Source organism: Osmerus eperlanus, chromosome 3, assembly GCF_963692335.1.
Source record: "Osmerus eperlanus chromosome 3, fOsmEpe2.1, whole genome shotgun sequence".
NCBI lineage: Eukaryota > Metazoa > Chordata > Actinopteri > Osmeriformes > Osmeridae > Osmerus > Osmerus eperlanus.
Window position 1 is genome coordinate 15,211,929 of NC_085020.1, and position 22,180 is coordinate 15,234,108.

The 22,180-nt window shown below is 40.8% G+C and overlaps 1 protein-coding gene across 1 annotated transcript in view; it reads left to right on the top strand.

The window, feature by feature from the left end:
• The first annotated feature begins 2,007 nt into the window (after window positions 1-2,007).
• hibch (3-hydroxyisobutyryl-CoA hydrolase) overlaps window positions 2,008-22,180 on the top strand; it is a 114,701-nt gene continuing 94,528 nt past the window's right edge. The window contains exons 1-6 of the mRNA XM_062457436.1: window positions 2,008-2,136; window positions 2,352-2,394; window positions 2,580-2,711; window positions 3,191-3,275; window positions 16,518-16,598; window positions 18,930-18,982. Of these exons, the coding sequence (XP_062313420.1) occupies window positions 2,105-2,136; window positions 2,352-2,394; window positions 2,580-2,711; window positions 3,191-3,275; window positions 16,518-16,598; window positions 18,930-18,982 (426 nt within the window). The 5' untranslated portion in view covers window positions 2,008-2,104. The remainder of the gene's footprint in view (window positions 2,137-2,351; window positions 2,395-2,579; window positions 2,712-3,190; window positions 3,276-16,517; window positions 16,599-18,929; window positions 18,983-22,180) is intronic.

Here is a 22,180-nt window from a genome sequence, read left to right on the forward strand (position 1 = left end):
CCTGATTCCACCTGCAGGTGGATCACAGACTTCCTGTCTGACAGGAAGCAGTGCGTTAAGCTGGGAACACAAGTCTCTGACTCCCGGTCCATCAGCACCGGATCACCTCAGGGCTGCGTCCTTTCTCCTCTGCTCTTCTCCCTGTACACCAACAGTTGCACCTCCAGTCATCCGTCCGTCAAACTCCTGAAGTTTGCGGACGACACCACCCTTATTGGGCTCATCTCTGGTGGAGACAAGTCTGATTATAGGTGGGAAGCGGCCAACCTGGTGACCTGGTGCAGCCAGAACAACTTAGAGCTCAATGCTCTTAAGACAGTGGAGATGGTTGTGGACTTCAGGAGGAACACAGCCCCACTCACCCCCATCACCCTGTGTGACTCCCCAGTCAACACTGTGGAGTCCTTCCGCTCCCTGGGCACTATCCTCTCCCAGGACCTCAAGTGGGAACTGAACATCAGCTCCCTCATCAAGAAAGCACAACAGAGGATGTACTTCCTTCGGCAGCTGAATAAGTTCAACCTGCCAAAGACAATGATGGTGCACTTCTACTCAGCCATCATTGAGTCCATCCTCACCTCCTCCATCACCGTCTGGTACGCTGCTGCCACTGCCAAGGACAAGAGCAGACTGCAGCGTATCATCCGCACTGCTGAGAAGGTGATTGGCTGCAATCTGCCTACCCTCGAGGACCTGCACACCTCGAGGACCCTGAGGCGAGCGAGGAAGATTGTGGCGACTCCTCCCACCCTGGACACTCCCTGTTTCAGTCACTCCCCTCCGGCAGAAGGCTGCGGTCCATCAGGACCAATACCTCACGCCACAAAAACAGTTTCTTCCCTTCCGCTGTTGGCCTCTTCAACAAGGCCAAGGGACCACACTGACTCTAATGACTTCTTGCTTAAAACACACTGCTTTTTGCACTGCATTACAAAATGGTATCTTGTACATTTGTATTTTTTGTAATATTTGTATTTTTGTATTTTTATATTGTAATTTACGGCAACTTATATTTTATTTTATTGTATATTTAATTCTATTCTAATCCCACTTAGTACTGCTAGTTTATGTACCCTTAGTATAGATAGTCCACATATTTAAATTTTAGGTATATGTTTATTGTATGCACCTTCCTGACAAAGCAAATTCCTTGTCTGTGCAAACTTTCATGGCGAATAAATCCCATTCTGATTCTGATTCTGATAATGTGTTGTATGAAATGAGACAGAAGAAGTTTGCCTGTCAACGATGCTGCGTATGCCAACTGTTTATGTTTATGCATGAACAGGAATTAAAGAACCAAGCAATCTTCGTCAAAAGTGTTTGTCAGTCCCCTGTTTGACCACCGTCACACAAGGACACATTATAGGTTGGTCCCCTGAAGGTTTGATATGTCACTAAAAGGTTCTGCAAACGTTGTGGAGCGTAACATTGATACAGAGGAAATGTCCTATAATGGTTCCCTAAACGTTCCCAGAACGTCCTGAAAGGCCCCGAAATAACGTCCTCCTACCCTTTAAAAAACTCCACATTGAGACCAACATGTTCTGGGAACGTTACAAGGCAACGTCCTTTACACCAGCGGGAACGTTCTGGGAACGTACTGGGAACGTACCATTTAAACTGGGAACACAGGACCATGAAATAATTTATTAAATAGTGAAATAATTATATATGTATTTTACATTAAATTAATTGGTATTTTAATGAATTCATGACACATTTAATAACAAATGTATGTATTTAATTCCAATATTAATTAATTAATGACACATTTAAGTAATTATTTAATGGTGTATTTATTTCTTTAATTCTGGCACTTTTAGTCTTCCATAAACATGCTCAAAGACGTTAAATGCACTAATGGCCTTCCATATGTAACTGTTTTGTCCTGCGACACCTTTTAACGTGAATCCTCCACACAGTTTTTTAAATGAGGTCCTTGGAGTTTCTTTGAGAGACACCCCAATTCGATAGGTGGCAGTAACACGCACCTCATTTTGGATGCCAACGTCAACACCAAAGAAAAAGATTCAATTCAGCCTTCCGTTCAAGCACATATCAACCTTGATGTGCGAATAGCAAATTGATTGCCTAATTCATTATGTCAGTAACTATTTTGAATGCTAACCGCAGGTATGTTTTAGCCGGTAGACTTAAACATATTGTACGATTAGCTAATCAGGGAGCCCGAGTACCGGATGTTGTAAACTGGCTTGCTCGTCAAGTAAAGATAAACTACGTAAAAGCAGTGTCACTTTAGCTTGAACAACCTAGTCCAATACAGTTTAGGTACAAGTTAACTACCTATGATAATGTATAAATTGTCATTTTGCAAATCTCCTCTTTAGACTGACCTACTTCTGCATATTACAGAGAATTCGTGGTCGCATGGTAAGCATTCTTCCAGAACGTATACAAGCTAAAGTATTAGTGCAATTAAAATAGGAGGGTGTGGGAGAATTGCGCTGTTGTATTCGCCTGTGTAGCAGGCATTTGAACAAAGTGCAATACCCCTGGCCTAATCACTGTTGAAGACATAATTAAACTTGGAATTGTATTTGTTTTCTTTGGAACAGATGCACAGCCAAGCTGGGCCAGAGGTTCTGATTGAGAGGGTGGGCAGTGCAGGGGTAATCACACTAAACCGACCAAAAGCTCTGAATGCCCTGAACCTGTCTATGATCCGAATGATTTACCCTCAACTTAAGGTGAGAAGGTTACACCAACTACTTTACCACAAAGCCATGGGCCAGATGTTCAAACTACCTCCTCCATTACTCAAAACTGACAGTATGTGTCATGCTTTGAAAGGCATAAGAAACAGAAAATGGAAAATTGGATATTGCTTCAGACTATTTTACATAAGCTTTGTGGTCAATATGCCCCTTCACATGTTTAGAATTTCATTTGAAAAATGAATTGCACATGCAAATTTAATTGTGTACTCTTAAGGTACATTGACGGTCAGCTAGAAAAAATGAATCTGTGGGGACCTGTCATAGCATTAGCATATTCAGCTTGTAGAATCATCTATTGGCAGCTTAATACTTGACTGAGCATTTAGGAGCACGAGTATTAACTAACAAAGCAAACCCGACTCATCAATAACCATACACGTTCTATCTTGTATGTAAATGTAAAATCTTATCGCACATACTTACATTTGTTTTTAATGTGTCTCATGCAGAAATGGCAGGTAGATGAAGAGGCAGCCATTGTCATTATTAAAGGAGCAGGTGGAAAGGCATTTTGTGCGGGTGGAGACATCAGGGGTAAGCAACAACATATGTGACACTCGTTGGTAAAAAGTTGAGCATGTCGGCAATCTTCAAATTGTGCTAGCAGGGCTCCAGACTAACTTTTTTTTTACTAGGTGCACTGTAGCCCCGACTGAAAATTTAAGGAGCACAGGCAGTGTGAAAGAATTTTAGGGCATATGTACAATGTATGTGTTTTTATGTAATGTGTAAGCTCCTTTGTTCATTAACGTCCTGAGACTAGTTTAAGTCAGGTCAAAAGGGGGATAAGGTTGAGAGTAGGGATGAGTATTGATAAGATTTTAACAATTCCAATTCCTTATCAATTCCTGCTTATCGATTCTATTCCTTATCGATTCTCTTATCGATTCTTATTGGGCAAGGGGGGGAAAAAGAGCAGAAACGGGTTTATTTACATTTATTTTATTTTATATAATTTTCTATAATGCTGCACACCATATACAGTATGTATACATACACATTTACATTTTTCCGTTGCTCTTCTTCTACACTTCAATTAGCTACGCTAGCTTAGCTATAGAATCTTCCATTTTCAGCCAAGGTGAAATCATATAATATGACAGTGTTAAACATCGGCCATTCTGTTAAACAATTAAAATGCTAAGTTTAATAATGGATTAAAAATCAATATGCTCAGTTTAATAATGGGTTAACACGACAACGCGAACGTTTGCTGATAACACACGCCCTCCGATAATTAACGTGAAGTGATCAATAATGGGAAACGAATGCCGGAGCTAAAATGTATGCTTTAAACGACAGGACAGAAGATAACTTAATCGACTATACACAATAAAGGTAAATTGCTTCACACAGTGACAAGTGGTTGTGATCACTTTTGAGGAGTTTAGCTCTACCTTGGATAGTTAGAGATGAAGCGCGAACGTTAGTTGCGCTGCTGCATGCATCGAACACATGACATTCCAGTAACTTCATTCCATGCTGTGTGTTCAATTGCTTCTTCATATTTGTTGTATTTCCTCCCTTCGATGAAATAGACTTTTTACCCGCGTTACAAGTGGCGTTGTTGTCATTTTGTTGTGTGAAATACAACCAAACTTTAGAACGCTTCTGCCTCTTTGCCATGTTTGCTGCAGTCTGAATAAACTATAAAAGTTTGCGCATGCGCAACGGCACAGAGAACCGTTAGCAGAATCGTTAAAGAATTTGGCTGCCGATTCCAAGGAATCGGTTAACTGGGAACCGATACCCATCCCTAGTTGAGAGGTTGTAAAGGGTTAGCAGAAGGCTTTAGATGACCTTCTATCTGTTGACCTAAGGTGCTGACTGCCCTGTGGGATAGGTTGCCCTTGGAGGATGGGTGAACCATCTTAAATGGCCTTCTATCTATACGATGGAGATTAGTTCAACCAGGGGAGTATATCTGGAGACATGAAATCTGGGGTGACTTAATGGTTTTTGGATTGGTTAACTGACTGAAGTGTATGACTCCCTGACCTAGAGAGGATCTTTGGACATCAGGGCCTGGTTTCGGCTGTCACTATATTGTATTCTTTAAGGGAGTAAGCCAACCACAGAAGAGACATGCTTTATGACTGGTCGCAGAGCGGTCTGTTTGCTAATGTACCGTACAAACTAAATAAATTGTATTAAGCCGGCATCTTGACTATTCAAAGTACACAGTATCGTCAGCATTTCCACCACAGCAGAACATTTTGGGGCGTACACCTTAAATAAAATGACCACATTGAGATGCCAATTTCTAATAAAAAGTACTTACTCGTATTAGATTTCTCATTTTTTAAGGCTCAAAATTTAGATATTGGTCGCATTTCCTCTTTTTAATCTGTATGACCTCAAAACATATTTGGGAGTGTAGCAGACTACTTGTACATAATTCACTGGATAGGTTCAAGTGGACACTGCACCTTTTAAGGTCTGGTCTACGTTGTTGGTAGCTAGCTACGTTTTCTGTTCAAAAAGGATTGTCTTTGTAGGCCTACTTGACTAAGACGCACAAAGCTGTGTGCCAAAAGGGAGAAGTTTGCCGACCTCCTGTCTTTCCAACTCCTTACAAGAGCATTTGTGCGAGTGCAAATGACTGTTGTGGAACGACATGTTTTCATTTCTCTACAAAATGCTTGCTAATTGCACAGTAGTATATGCCGGCTGTGAGCTGTAACAGGCTGGCTGTTTATCAATCCAAATTTTTTTCCGTTCTTGCGAACTTGTTTGACGTCATCTTTCATTGCCCAAGTATAGTTCCAATCCAAAGAACAGAAGTCACCAAGAACACCTAAAATACCCGGATGTGTTCTTGATCCGCCCCTTTTATAAAGGATGCATTGGCTGTTTTATCAATTTGAAGAACGCTAAAAACGTACTTGCGTTCTTGAGGAGAACGTTTTTGCCAAGCGTCTTGCGAGAACGGTCTTGCAAGGCCGCGAGGACGGGGAACGATTTGAGATGCGAGTGTTCTTGCAATGACTTCTGGGAAATCAGATACATTCTCGCTGACCAAATCACCATCCGATGCACCCTCGATAAAAGGGGCGGATCAAGAACATTTCCGGATATTTTTAGCGTTCTTGGTGACTTGTGTTCTTTGGATTGGAACCGTACTTGGGCAATGAAAGATGATGTCAAACGAGTTCGCAAGAACACAAGAACGGAAAAAAACGTGGATTGATAAACAGCCATTGGTTGGTGAGTTGGCCAGCGAGAGCATATCTAATATCCCACAAGTCATTGCGAGATGCCAGGAGAGCTGGGAAAACTTCACAACTGTGTTTTTACTTTTCTTATTTCAGGTAAACGGTACCTGTAAATCCGCATCTGAATAAAAATGTGATGAGAAATGGGCAGTGTAGTTGCTGAATATTTGCTTTTTTTTTTTAAGAAACTGCTCATTTGTAAAGGTAAGACTTTTCGATTAGCTAGATTGCGTTATGCAGTTGAGATGCAATAGTTAATGTTAGCCAGCTAAGTTAGAGGCTAGCATGAGGTGCACAAAACTTAATTACCGGGGACAGTTTATTAGCTTGTAGTTGATTTACAGTTTTCAGATGTCATACCGATCATATGAATATGGCTATACAGTTAGGGGTGTAAACATCTAGGTAGCTGGTCGCGAGCATTTCTCAAACTCACAGCACTAAAATACGGACAGATGAGGGAAAGACCAGTTTTGAGTTTCTCTAACTTTATTAAGTGTGAGCCTACATTAAACACAAATGTAATACACAAACACTATACAGAAAAGGTTTATAAAATTTTGCAGTGATAATGCCAGTGTTGTTGTCATACCACTGCCTTAATGAGCTGAGTCTGCGTAATAGAATCAGAATTTGCTTTATTCGTCATGTAAGTTCACACAAACAAGGAATTTACTGTGGCATGAAGGTGCATACAATAAACATTTACAGTTCTTAAATAAAAGTAGTGTACAAAGTATAACTAATACTAAAGAACTAAACTATATGTAAAATATCTAAACTAAAATATAAAATGGTTATAAATCTGCTCTTGTCCTTGGCAGTGGCAGCGGCATACCAGATGGTGATGGAGGAGGTGAGAATGGACTCAATAATGGCTGTGTAGAAGTGCACCATCATTGTGTTTGGCAGGTAGAATTTCTTCAGCTGCCGTAGGAAGTACATCCTCTGTTGCGCTTTCTTGGTGAGGGAGCTGATGTTCAGTTCCCATTTGAGGTCCTGGGAGAGGATAGCGCCCAGGAAACGGAAGGACTCAACAGTGTTGACTGGGGAGTCGCACAGGGTGATGGGGGTGAGTGGGGCTGTGTTCTTCCTGAAGTCCACAACCATCTCCACTGTCTTAAAAGCATTGAGCTCTAAGTTGTTCTGGCTACACCAGGTCACAAGGTTGTCAGATTCGAAAATGTGCAGGTCGCACATGTGCGAGTAGTTGTAAAAAATACTTGGTCTCAAAGGTTTTTCTCAAAATGCAACCATTTGGTCGCAGTCTAGAGCCGTGGCTATGGCTCAAAAAAGGTTGTTGCTTTTGGTTCTGTTTAGGGATTGTGTGATCATCTAGCTGTGTAGGCAATAATGTTTGTTTTCTTTTGTTTTTCTGTTGCTGTACTGTGCCAAACATGCAGAAACTTGACAGCCGTGCGTTTGTACACATGTACATTGTAAGTATGCATTGTAAGTTTTTTGGTTGGCTAAGGATTGTATTGTAACTACAATAGCTAGCTAGCACAGGTGCAACGCTGATGTCTATATGGTGGGGGTGGAGTTAACACTAGAAGCGCCAATTGACCCCAGTGAAGAGAGAAAATAATTGGATCTTTGCACTCAATCGAATTCCAGGACTTGCTTTCTTGACTGTTCCTAGATGTGTGTTTTATCACCCAGTATTTAAAAATGTTCTAAATCACACTGGGGAAAGCTAATTTGAGGCTATGTTGCTCTAGCCTGGTCCTAACCAGACTCTCGTACATTTCATTTGTCTAGAGAGTCTGGCCTCGCTCCATTGACAAGCGTTGGCTTCCTTGTAGGCGGGTACTCTGTTGAAGTTTAAAACTATTTGATCTGCCCAGAGCCACTCTGATCTGCCATAACCAATCGCTAGCGTTCGCCTTAGCCAATTCCTTCACCACTACTGTAACGGAGCTAGCTGCCGTAGCTGGAAAATCAAACTGAACATCATAGCCACCAACAAAACTCAGCAAAACTTGTTCTTGCTTTGGCTTTAGCTTATGGATATTCGGCAGCGTTGCCACAACGGGCCGAATGGCTTCGCTCGTATCTTTCTCCGCCGCCATTACGGAACTACAACACAAACTAGCGCACAACAGCCACTCCGTCTGTTCGCTGATTGGCCGGTAGAAAATTAACCGGAGACATCTGACTTACTTACCTCATGGCCAGACCTAGTACAGAAGCAAAATCGAAATTGAGCGGAAGTACGTAGGAGGGCAGAGCCAGGCTAATATTGCTCATGTTTTGGTTTAATTGCACATTCGGCCATTTTCTCCCCTGCCTTAAAGGCTGCAATTCGCCTTTCTATCAGCAGATGTCGCAAGGGTTCCCTACAAAATGGAATTCTATGAAGTGCATTAGCTTCACATGGGTGTTTGTGTGTTGAATGGTAAGCGCAATTCTTATGTTGTGCATAAACATAACAATAAATGCATTTTGCATATTCACACATGAGCAAAACTAATCATAGTATGACTTTGCAAATATTTAGCAAATGGTAGGCTTTTATGAATTAACCATTTATTAATATAATAAGATAGGCCTAATAAAAGGAGATGAAGGCATGGGCGGGGGGTGGTTATGATGATTGAATTCACAATAGTGTAACTGATCATTCTTGAAGGCTTATAAATTATAATAATTCGAGACATGGACAGACTACTGGGCTCCATGACTCGTGATTCGGCTGGCCATTCTTTGTCTCCACTCTCTTCGCAACGACTTCCTCCTTCCAAATCAAAGTCCCCCTTTTCTAATACTTCCTGCCTAATATTATAACAGCCCACTCAATAAAATAGCTCACAATAGCATTTCTGAAATATAGCTGCAAGAAGCAATTAAGGGGCCAAGGTAAAAAAAGGCTTAATGAGGATCTAAAAGAAAAGTGAAGCTAACGGTGGCTAACTAGCTAGCCACAGTATTTGCGCTATTTGGTTGTTGGTAATAAACGTTTAAACTGTTATCCATTGTATTTGATGTTGTTGGGTGTCACAAAACGGAATATAATACAAAGAATTAGCTACTTTTTGCAATGATTCTTATTTCCCCCACAATGCATTGCATGACGTCACGTTGGGGAGACGACAGACCAAAGCCCGCTTTGAGACCATTGAAATCGATTATAAATGAACACTAGGCTAGTACAAGAGAATGTCTAATATGGGCTCTGATAGTACCATCAAAACGTGGGACATCTAATCGGAAATGTGTTTACAACGTCGGGGAAAATAGTTAATTAGGGATGATCTTGGGGGGATTTTACAGGTGGGACTGGCAAGCTAGCCCATAGCTAACCCATAGCTAGCCTGATGTCTTCTATTTCTAGATCTAAACTCCTCAAAAATTTCTGAAACGTTTCGGTTGATTATTCCTCCCCTTCAATAATACCAATTGGTATTGTATTTAATATCGTTGCAAAGCCTGATTAGTCACCTTTACAACGAGGTTGCACAAAGTTGTAGCCTAACTTTTAAGGATCGTGCATTCGTGGAATGAACAACACAGCTAACCGTGTGGGTAGCGGCCCCCCAAAAATTGCCAAAATCCCCTGCAATATTCTTCTGTTGGTATTCACTCTTGTTTTGAGCTTCAAGTGGAATCAGCTTGTACGTGCCAGAGTGACCAACGCAAACATGTTGGCTGGCTTGCGACAAATCCTGGTTAAGGAATGGGATGCCATCCCACAGCAGTGTGTGACCAGGCTGGTGACCAGCATGAGGAGGGGGTGCCAAGCTGTTGTGGCTGCGTATGGATCTTCCACACGCTACTGAGGTCCCTGACAGTGTAAAATGAATAAAGTGTAAAAATGTCCAATATGTGTTTTTTTCTTAATTACTGTGGGAGAGTGCAATCATCCAATCCACCAAGCAACTCAAAACGAGAGTGAATACCAACAGAAGAATATTGCAGGGGATTTTGGCAAAAAAAATTGCCCGCTACCCACACGGTTAGCTGTGTTGCTCATTATTTATCGGTCGGGCTCTATAAGACATCCACAGAACAGGGTTCCGAGTACACCTCGCAAGTTTGGTGTGAATTCATCAAAGATTTACTGAGATACTGTACCGGACAAACGGTTTATAAAATCTAAAAGGGAATCGAAACAACCTTTTTTTAATGTCTAAAACACGATTCCGAATCCCTATACCAAGTTTGGTGTCAATGCAGCAAAAAAAGTATGAGATATGACCTCACTTCTTTTTTGAAGGCTTAGTTGCCAAATTTGATATGCTGTACTGGACAAACGATTTTGAAAATAAAAAATCCATATGATAACTTTTGAGGCTCAGTCTGTAGATCGTCTCTGGCAATTTTGAAGAAGATTTGACAACAATTGTAGGAGAAAATCTATAGAACTGGGTATGACGTTGAACTCGTCTTGATCCAGGGAATCGGACAAACGGCTAACTTATTAGCCTATTTATGAAGATTGCATGGATTAAAAAGCATACATTTGTTGCTGCTCATATACACTTGAATATACTAGGAGTGAAGTCAGGTGGCTGAGCGGTTAGGGAATCGGGCTAGTAATCAGAAGGTTGCCAGTTCGATTCCCGGCCGTGAAAAATGACGTTGTGTCCTTGGGCAAGGCACTTCACCCTACTTGACTCGGGGGAATGTCCCTGTACTTACTGTAAGTCGCTCTGGATAAGGGCGTCTGCTAAATGACTAAATGTAAAATGTAATGAAGTGTAAAATTAAACAGAGTTCTCTTCTAATTTCCCTTAGTGCAAAAGGTAATGGTGATAGGCTTTCTGGCAACCTCACATCGTTGAAACATTGCATCAAAAGGAAGACATTGGGCGATCCTGTGTAAAAATTGTCCTAACTTATACGTACTCTGACTTTTCTGCCAGACCATTCAAATATGGAAACAATTGTTCAATCACCGATTTTATTTCTGAAAACTGCCAGATACTCGTGACAACATAAGCTAAAAGCACATCTCATTGGTTAAGGGATTACTGGGCGTGAATAACATGTATCGTCATCATCGTCATCCATCTTTTGCTGAAGCGGAGCCAGAATGGATACCATGCAATAGGGTCCAATCCAATACGCTGCCTAGATATTTTTTACAGATTTCTGTGAAACTTGCTAAATAAACATTAGCTAGCTACACAATGTACCCTTTAACACTAGAAGCTAGTGGCTAGAATGGTGTCTTCGCACTCTATCAAATTCCAGGACCCTGCTTTCTTCACTTTTCCTTGATATGTTTTATCACCCAGTATTTTTTCTCTTCAAAATCCCACAGGAAAATTTAAGGCTATTTCACTCCTTCGTATGTTTTCTCTCTAAACATACTTTTACGGATTAATTTACACAGTTTGATACATTTTACCCCGGAGCCCTGTTCCATAAAGCGAGTTTACTGAATAAGACAGTCTTATGTGAGTTAGTTGGACTCATCTCCAGTTGATTCGGTTCCATAAAGCCAGTTCAATGTAGTTCAAGCTCACTAACTATGGCAACTTATGCTGTGAAACCAGCCTGGTCTGGGGCAGGCTGTCAGGCATCGTCCATCTTGTTGCTTAACCAGAAGTTCCTATAACACTGACCCAATGGGAAGACTTTATGGCGTAATGCCATATTTTACTTTATTAACCTCTATCAGTTCAAAATGTATGTTTTATAGAAAATTAACTTGAGTAAATAAAACATTAAATACCTTAAACAACAATGAAAAATTGTTTCAAAATAAAATAAACCTACATAGCATATGTTATTCTTAGTTTGTGTTATCAAATGTTTAGGCTGATGCGACATAAAATATGTCTTGACATAAATTACCCCTATAGAATGATCATAGCTATATAAATAGTTAACAGTACAATTGAAAAAACTAACCATAATCCATGCTTCTATGCATTTTCCCGATACAAAAATCATGTAAATAATTATTGGTTAATTTATTGACTAATGGTATTTCGATGTGTTTAGTGGGTGTATGGTTTTTAGAATCAATGAAGTACAAGTCTAGAAAAAAGGACCTCACGCCATATCATTTGTCAATTATGGCGTTTAACTGTATTTTGATGAGGTGGTGGATGAGGGACCAGTCAGTACTCGGTTTAAACAAGGGGCAACTTCCGGGGCTGAAAAATGCGGAATGCCAATGCGGAAGTGCAATACCGCTGATGGTCACCAGGGGCTGGCTCCAAAAAACTCAGGCTCCAATTGACTCTCATTAAAAAATCACCAACTTCTCTCATGAAATACAAAGTCCCTGAAAATTGTCCACAATTCATTATGGTGACATTAACTAGATTCCCTTCTTCTTAGGCGGCTTCTCTGTCAGACCCGCCCATGGACCTGCCCTTCTCACCCACAACTTCACCCTATCGTCCAAATATGGTCAGGAAGTACAACAATTGAGGCTTCAAAACGTCCTTTCACAAACCAATGGGTAAAGTCACGATGACTACGTCCATTCTTTATATACAGTCTATGGGTTTAAAGAGATAATATTTTCAGGGAGAGGTCACGTGGCCGTGAACGTTGCTATTTGCCATGGTGGATTGATTTGATCCATGTTCTACCTCTTGGGCTGCTTAAGAATAGGGTGCACCCACAACTATCTTGACTACTTGAACCTGGCTCAAATTCAGTGTTTCCCCTACCATTGTTTTGGAGGGGCAGAGCGCCCCCCTCAAATGACCTCCCACAAATGACCTCCCACTCCCTTTATACCCTTTATATTGACGTTCGTCAAACTTTTATAAAGGGAGTGGGAGGTCATTTGAGGGGGGCGCTCTGCCCCTCCAAAACAATGGTATACAATGGTAATATATATATATATATATATAAAAATATAATTAGGCTATATATTCCATAAAACAAAAAAAGTACCCACGAGATGAAGCGGTTTTCATACATACAGGCAATGAGCTTCTTGCTCGTCGCCTCAAAAGTTTGATTCATTTGCGACTAAAGTTCGCGCAACATTGCCTTTGTTATTTACACCTGATCGCCTGTTGATGAGTACAGTAGATCCACTGACATCAACTACATTTGCATGAATTTACCTATTCGCTCCTCGCGAGTGGCTCTGTGTGGTGCTGGGAAATAGCATGTAAGAGACAAATATGTAATTGTATTGTGGTGTAATGGCTAATGCTGTACACTAGGTGGCGCTGTTTGGCCCCGCTATATGAGGCAGGGGGAGACGGGTAGTGGGAGGTGTTGACCCCGGAAGGGCAAATGGTTTTGACCGGTTGTGGCAGAGTTTTGTAACAGTTACTCATGTTTATGGATGTTTTGTTTGCACTAGGGATGGGCGAACGATGCCTTGTGAAGCTTTGGTGGTTTCTTCCGGATTGTGCCGGCCCAAAGAGCCGAACTATCGGCGCATTGAAAATGAACAGCGTCATATAGCAGCTGTTTAAACTGGCTGAATGAGGCGTAGTGGTTGTCTCCGACGGTAGACTACCCTACGTTATTTAATATTTTAATTAAGGCTACATGTGTTCATTTTTATCTGATATTAGTGCTCACACATTAAAATGTTGTGATACATCTGAAGGCCGTTAAAATTATATAATTTTCTCACAGTAAAAGTTAAAGAATATCTTCCGAGGTTCCCTGCACTGGGGCGCGAACTCGGGTAACCAGCCTCGCATTATCAATACGTTGTCGTACAACGCTTTAACCAGCTACACCACCGAAAAAGCCGTTACCTGTTGACGCTTGTTGGACGGACTTTATACGATACGGTTTTTATATCAATTAAACTAGATTACACAGATTTTTTCTTATTCTTAACATTTGTGATATGTAGGCCTATTGTGAACTGGAGGGACTTTATTTTTTACTAATTATTATTACTGTTGACAATGTTGACGAATCATCAACATTTGTTTTCTGGGCACTGTATAGACCTACCTAGTCCTATCATGTTACGTTTCATTTCAATAAAATAACACAACACTCAAGTGCACGGATTTATAATTATTACAATACGGATTTGGCTAAATAATAATGACTGATGGAAGAAACTCGAGCGATGCCTGGTGCTGCTTCTCTGGCAATGTGAGATTTGTCTTTAACAAGAAGCGGTGGCTTCGTTCCTTCTATGGCTCTGGTTCAGAAGAGCGGCAAAACTTCGAACCAGTTTGTGACGTTTGAAGCATTGAACGTCATCTATCACATGGTTTAGTAATTTGATACAAGCTCCAAAACACTTTTTAGAAACTGTGCGTATTGGTTTTGCGACACAAGCATCGATGCGTCAGTGCCATACGTCCCATCCCTAGTTTGCACCAATCCCTGGAATAAAGGATTGATCTCTTTAGCCGGCTTTTGGACTCATTGAAAACAAGACGAGCAACAGGTAAAACAATAGCCGCCTAGCGCGTCGTACCGGAGCCTGGGGCAACACTGCAATAGCGCAGCATTAGGCTGGCTGTTATAATGTCAAAACCCTGTCGATTGGACTATGCATGAAACTCAGATGGCCTTGGAAGATGTGGAAACGTGGGACCTGTGCGTGAGCCGTTGTATGGAGCTGTGGTTTGGAGCCAGGACGTGGGGCTGCTAAAGGCTATGCTAAGGATAGCCTACTGGAGCCTGAGCACCGCAGATCATCGCCTGGACAACGGAGAATAACTACAAAGGCGCAAGCCCTGGAATATATTGGAACTCTGCGCGTTCGCTTGTTGTGGCGTATCACGTGACTTTTTGACCTACTTTCGGTGCTGTCCTGGATTGAACTCGTTTGCGCTGTTTCCAACTGATCCTATCGTTTGCGCTTTCTTGGATTGACTTTATTGCGTTTAGACTAACTGAACCCTTGCTATGGATCTGCAGGTTTTGGAAATGGACAACAATATTGATATTGAACAGGGTGCTATTTAGGGATGGGTATCGAGAACCGGTTCTTGTTTAGAACTGGTTCCCAGTGAATCGATTCCTTGGAATCGTTAGCAAAATTCCTTAACGATTCTGTTAACGATTCTCTGTGCCATTAAACAATTAAAATGCTAAGTTTAATAATGGATTAAAAATCGATATGCTCAGTTTAATAATGGGACACGCGAATGTCTGTCTGAATAAACTATAAAAGTTCGCGCACGCATGCGCGAAGACAGACTGCAGCAAACATGGCAACTAGGAAGAAGCGTTCTAAAGTTTGGTTGTATTTCACACGACAAAATGACAACAACGCCACTTGTAACGCGTGTAAAAAGTCTATTTTGTCGAAGGGAGGAAATACTACAAATATCAAGAAGCATTTGAACACACAGCATGGAATGAAGTTACTGGAACGTCATGTGTTCGATGCATGCAGCAGCGCAGCTAACGTTCGCGCTTCATCTCTAACTATCTAAGGTAGAGCTAAACTGCTCAAAAGTGATCACAACCACTTGTTACTGTGTGAAGCAATTTGCCGTTATTGTGTGTAGTCGATCTAGTCATCTTCTGTCCCGTCGTTTGAAGCATACATTTTAGCTCCGGCATTCGTCTCCCATTAGGATCTTATTGATCATTTCACGTTATCAGGGCGGCGTGTGTTATCAACAAACGTTCGCGTGTCGCATTATTAAACTGAGCATATCGATTTTTAATCCATTATTAAACTTAGCATTTTAATTGTTTAACCTTTTAATAGTCCTGTTAAATGTGCCTGAAAACGCCTAAACAACATACCCAAAGTACATTGAAAGCTGTTGTTGAACCATTTGGAGTACATGCATGTAAATGGTCTCTTTTGAAAGGTGACCCTGAAGTTATTTCCCCTGTTGTTAGGACCCCTGTAAGTCCTACTGGTGTTGAGTAATAGAAGCTTGAACACAAGGAAACTGAAAGTTTCTATCTCTGACTAGATTTTGTTTTGAAAACAGAGGCCTGAAGAGGCCTAGAGGTGGTAGGTATTAGCTCATTTCAGAGCCAGTCAAAGCCAGTTTGAGAAATTTGTTTAGAACGAGTGTGTGTGTGGGGGGGTGCAGGACGCACAGATCTAGTTGGCTGTAGAGGGAGTCAGGTGGCTGAGCGGTAAGGGAGTCGGGCTAGTAATCTGAAGGTTACCGGTTCGATTCCCGGCTGTGCAAAATGACGTTGTGTGCTTGGGCAAGGCACTTCACCCTACTTGCCTCAGGGGGAATGTCCCTGTACTTACTGTAAGTCGCTCTGGATAAGAGCGTCTGCTAAATGACTAAATGTAAATGTAATGTAGAGGGGAGAATCGATAAGAGAATCGATAAGGAATCGAATCGATAAGGAGTCGGAATCGTTAAAATCTTATCAATACGCATCCCTAGCTACAGCATGATAGTTGTATAGCTATTTTCAAAGGGTTTTCTTTCTGGATGAAAAGCTGGCTAGCTAACTAACAGCAAGAATGTAGATAAGTGAATTTTATGCTAGATTCAGTAATGTTTTAATTTACTATGTGGATGCGCGGTAATGTCTCTAATGCAACTGTTTGATCAACTATCCAACATCTTAATCACTGGCTGCATCGTGGGCACAGGTATCATGAGCACTGTACTAGCACTAAATGTTAATGAGTCTCTGAGTGTTCTGCTGAATTAGGATGTTATTTGTCTCCTAGCTGTCACAGAAGCAGGAAAGGTTGGAGATCCTCTCGCACAGGATTTCTTCCGCGAGGAATACATTCTGAACCATGCAATTGGTAGGTAACATTTACCTATATCTCAAGATTTGTCAAACAACCCAGTAGGGCTGGGCGATATGGGTAAGATATTATCGATATTTATATTTCCATTCAATAACAATAATTAAGACGATAGACCACAGATCCGTAGTAGTAGCAAAATAAGTATTTTCCTCAACTTTTTCCCTTCACTCAGCATAAAGTTGTCAAGTAAATCTTGCTTTTTATCAATACCTTGGGGCAAACTCACACTTTCTGCATGTTCCAACAAGTGATTTTGCTTCTGGTGGTAAAAAAGGTTTCTTATATACTAGCAGGGCTCAACATGCCACTGGCCAAACCGGGCCAGTGGGTTTGAAACTTACTGGCCCCAAGACAATTTTTACTGGCCCCCCCTCCAAAAGTTGTAATTTATAATTGTTACAACAAAACCAAAGACTTATAAGTTATGTTATTCTGTTCACATGTTTAACCATTTATTAAACACATCCTGGATATATAAAGAACAAAAATGAAATCACATTTCTAGTGATAAAAAACTAAAAGGTCATAGTCAGCAAAACAATTGACTTTTAACCTCAAACATGACGTGCTCTCTTCCCTGCTGACAGCCATCTCTGCACAACTCTGTCTGGCTGAAACTGAAACCTCTGGTCCCTCAATGCTAATATATAAAAGCTTCCATAGCATTTCATCAGTATGATACTAAGTACCCAAGTCGACACCATTCTTCTGCTGCAGTTCAATAGCCCGGGGGAACGAGGCGAGTGGCTGGCTCACCTCGTTCCTCGTTCCTCCTTAATTACTTGATATGCCGTTGTTATAAGTCGTGCAATCACACGATGGGCATATGCATTTAAATTCCTGACCAGCATGGTCAACGGCCTGGAAGATGGATTGTCAACCATCTGCTTAGCTGTCACACAAACCAGGTGCTGTCTGCTAGCATGGCTGGTCAGGGACTGTTTTCGAAAATTGTCGGTGCCTGTGTAAAAAGATCCATTTCCTTTTGTCTGCTTTAGACGGGAACATACGACAGACTACACAGTGCATCTTAGTTTCCATAAAAATTTGCTTCCGTTTGAGCTCGTAGCTCTACTTTGCTTTTACTTTATTGTCTCGCGCCAGTCTCGCACCAGTTGTTAAAAAATGAGAGAATTACAATTTGACAACCACTCGTCACTCACTACTCAACTCTTGATTTGCCAACTGTGCGCCCCACGAGCTGCAAAGTTATTTATGCATTTAGCAGATAGAAAAACATATGAAGGATGTTAACTTTTACAATGCAATTTTTTTTTCAATCAATAATTTGCAGTGGCCCGATCGAGCTAGTGAGTTGCTAGTTTAACTGTCCCGACGTTGCTTTTACTGGCCCCAGGCAAAAGGGCCATCGTTATTGTCGAGCCCTGACTAGTATCATAATTGGACCAATACGCTGTTCTTATTGGTCCAGAGACGTTCTAAGAAGTCAGCAAAACCGTTTGCAGACCTCTCCAGTGGTCCGCAAATGATTTACGGACCTAGCAAGCGGTTGCCTTGGAGATGTTGACAACATGGCGTCTGTTCCAGATTCGTCGTGTTTGATTTGGGATTTTTCCACGTATTGTTGTAGTATATAAGAAACCAAATATGGACTTTTCGACAGGTCTGCAAATGCTTTGCCGCAGTTAACAAACGTTTTAACAAATCTCTGCTTACAAAGGCGTTTGTAGACCTGTCGAGAAGTCCAGATTTGCAGTTTGTCGTATTACCAGACTTGGTAGCCACCTGTTTGTTTACTACACAATTTGCACCGAACATTGCTCTTCTCTTTGTCGGATTTCAAAAAGCCAAACCACTTCCAAATAACTGAAGAAGACGAACCCTTTTATCAATAATTTCTTCATTGGAAGTTGCTCCCTCGCCATTGCTATTGCTGCCAGTGTTTTCGGCAATAAGACTCATTTTCCGCGGTTAACATTAGCTACTCAGTAGCTAGTGCTCAGTATATTTTTGTGAGCGTAAGCTACCATTTCTCCTCAACTTCCTGCTGCATCACAGAAATTAAATGGACTGCTGTTCCTAATTATTCTCTATCGACATTATCGATATTATTGAAAATGAATTAATGTTACAATATCTTTATTGAGGGAAGTCATTACTTCGATATTTTTTTTAATCGATTTATCGCCCAGCCCTACAACCCAGAGAAAAGCATATTTTTTTCAGACATTTCCAATTATTCTCTTAAAAAAAGGGTACTCATATTGCAACTGTCAAAAGTGAATGATTCATCTATTCATGTGTGATCAGTTATATGTGCTGTATAGATGGACAAATTATCTACATTTAACACCGCATTTTCAGGAACGTTACAGAAACCATATGTGGCCCTTATTGATGGAATCACTATGGGAGGGGTAAGTATTTTAGTTATTGTCCAATCTGTTTGCAACGTGAGTTTTTTCATTGCAGTTTTGATGCAGTTTTGTCTAGATAATAATTTAACAGGCCGTTGCTAAGGTGTTGCTTAACATGTATTTGCATTTGAGACAATGTAGCTATCTCAACCTGTTTACGGTCCTATACCGCCCGCGCAACAGAACCGAGCCCTCCTCCTGCCCAAGTTACTGCGCACTCACAAAAAAAACATATTTTTAGACTGCCACGCATTCCATACATCATTGGAAAGCTACGATTCTCATGCTTGCATTGCTGTAATCCATTTCAAGATCAAGTCGCAACAGCAAGTACAGTCAACGTCTTTGTCCGGTCACAAATATATACGAAAAAAGTTTTACTCACCCTCCACGGTTCATGGTCCAGTTATGCAAAATATTTGACCTTGGTTACAAAGGGTCATTTTGGAGTCTCCAAAAGGCCCTTTTAGAAAACGCCTGGATGTACTCTTATAAAAACGTGTCAAATATGAATATATTGTGGTATTATGTTTGACTTTTGATTTGAATTGGGTAAGGCTTCAAGCTGTGGTCCAATTCTGACTTCCAGTTAATACCTACCACCTCTAGGCCTCTTCAGGCCTCTGTTTTCAAAACAAAATCTAGGCGGAAATAGAAACTTTCACTTTCCTTGTGTTCAAGGTTCTATTCCTCAACACCAGTAGGACTGACGGGTCCTGACAACAGGGGAAATAACTTCAGAGTGTCAGCTTTCAAAAGAGACCATTTACATGCATGTACTCCAAATGGTTCAAGAACGGCTTTCAATTTACTTTGGGTATGCTGTTTAGGCGTTTTTAGGCACATTTAACAGGATTGTAATTATCAAGTACTACCGTTACTATCACTGTTAAACACAGTACACGGTAGTTCTAATTTTTTACCACTAGGCGGTAGGTTTACCTAGTTCCTGGCTATTGTGAATATTTTGGTTGAAAAAGATAGGGCAAAACAACAGGACGGAGAGACGGAAAGCGACTTAATTAAACAAGATGGGCAAATAGTGTAGAAATTCCATTACATAATCTCAGTTTGAAAGTGTTGTAACGGCGTTCAACGAATCAGTACCTTTTATACTTTTGAGCACATCCTCTCGCATTGCAATGTAAAGGCTTTGACTTAATGCACATTATGCAGTTGTACCTGTTTTTAATTCAATGTTACAATTTTCCAAGAATCTGTTTGTTTTATCTTAAAAACGAATCAGAAATGCCCTAAATATTATGCAACCTAATTTTGTTATTAAACAGAACTGATCTGTTGAAGAAAATGCTCTTATCATGCATTAGCTCACATATTCGACAGGATTATTTTCAGCAATAACATCTCTTTAATAATGACAGGAATCTGTGTGTGTGTCGGTGTGTCCGCGTTTAGTTTCCTATCATTATCTGGAGAACCAGGCACACTTTGAATATAAAAGAGTGCAGTGTTCGCAACAGCATTTCAACATTTCCAAAAACAATCCCCATCTTTCATATGCCTCTACGGCATCATGGGAACTCATCCCAGCCCCTTCAATCTGATTGGTCCCAGCCCCTTCACTCTGATTGTTCTTCTCGTCATCCCTTTCCCCCTCACTGTGACACACTCCAGGACCCACACAGAGGATACCTCACCACCCCATCTTTCAACACTATCAACAACAGGCCAGTGTCCTCCAAGGTATTTGGCAGAACAAATAAATTATTCATATGCCAGGAATCTGTGTGTTTGTGTGTGCAGTGAGTTTCCTACAAATATCTTGAGAAACCGGGCACTTGGCAAAGTTTATATTTTGCAGGTGTCCTTTTTATAATCCAACCGAGTGCACTACCGTGATTTAATTAATGTGATTAACAAAGGCATTCACATTTAAATGACTAAGCAATTAACGCATCGGAGTTCATAGTGAGGAAAATAGGGAAATTTTGTTTTGTTATTTAGAAGCAAATTCACTTTTACAACTGATCAGCTGCTTTCACAGGGGTTTGTTGGCTAGCTAACAGAATGACAATATAAAGTGGATATACTTTCAGTGAATTTTGTTGCATAAATTAATGTGTTTACTGATGTAAAAACTGCCTGCACACTGCAAATGTACACAAGCGCTGTATGGTGAATTAGGCCTACAATTATGACAACTGGCTAAACCATTGTGCATGTAATGACTTCGGTTATGAACTAAATGTCTAGATGTTTGTGGTGGTAAGACAATTTAACAGAGAACCAATATAGTACATTTTGATCCACATAACATAAGCAATTTATAATTTAGGAAACGGCAGACAAATAAAGGATACATAATCATTTGCATGTATGTAGGCTACGTATGGCTATGTATGTAGGTTGGTTAGGGTTGACTGTGGAGTACAGAGAATTTCTATTGTGATCTGAGAAATATAGGTACCAAAACCACTGAGAAGAACTATCATCATCAGCTGCATCACAGGCACTGCATTATCTATCTATAATTCCATAAATCTGTGTGTGTCACTGACATCATCGCGAGCACTGTGCCCCATCTATAATTCCCGGAATCTGTGTGTGTGTGCCACCCAATTTTATCACAGGCACTATCCATAGTTCAAGGAATCTGTATGTGTTTTTCACTGACATCTTAATCACTTACTGCATCACAGGCACTGTGCACTAGTGCAATAATGCCATTTTAGTAGTGCTGTCAGTTAAACGCATTATTAACGGCGTTAACGCAAACCCATTTTAACAGCGTACATTTTTTAATCGCAAGATTAACGTTCTTTTTGGCCTAGCAAACTTTGTCGTTTTTTTCACATGCTGTTGCAACAACCAGTGACGTTAGAAAAACTACAACACCACACCGGATCTATCTAGACCTGAAACAAAACAACAGGCACGCCGCACACACTTGTTAAGAGTAGTAGGCTAACATTACGTTTTGAGTGCATGGCGAGCGCGAGACGCAGAAATGGATGCCAATAAGATTCTGAATGGAAAGTTTACTTTTAAAAAGTTGCCAAATAGTTCCATTGACAAGACCAAAGTAATCTGTGTGTTTTGTCATTGTGAACTGAGCTATCATCGCAGCACGTCCAGTCTGAAATACCACTTGATGGCCAAGCACACAGCTGATGCAAATTCTCCGCCCCCTCGTCAAAGCCAGGCGATTGCACTGTTGTTTTCAATTAAAAAAAAAAC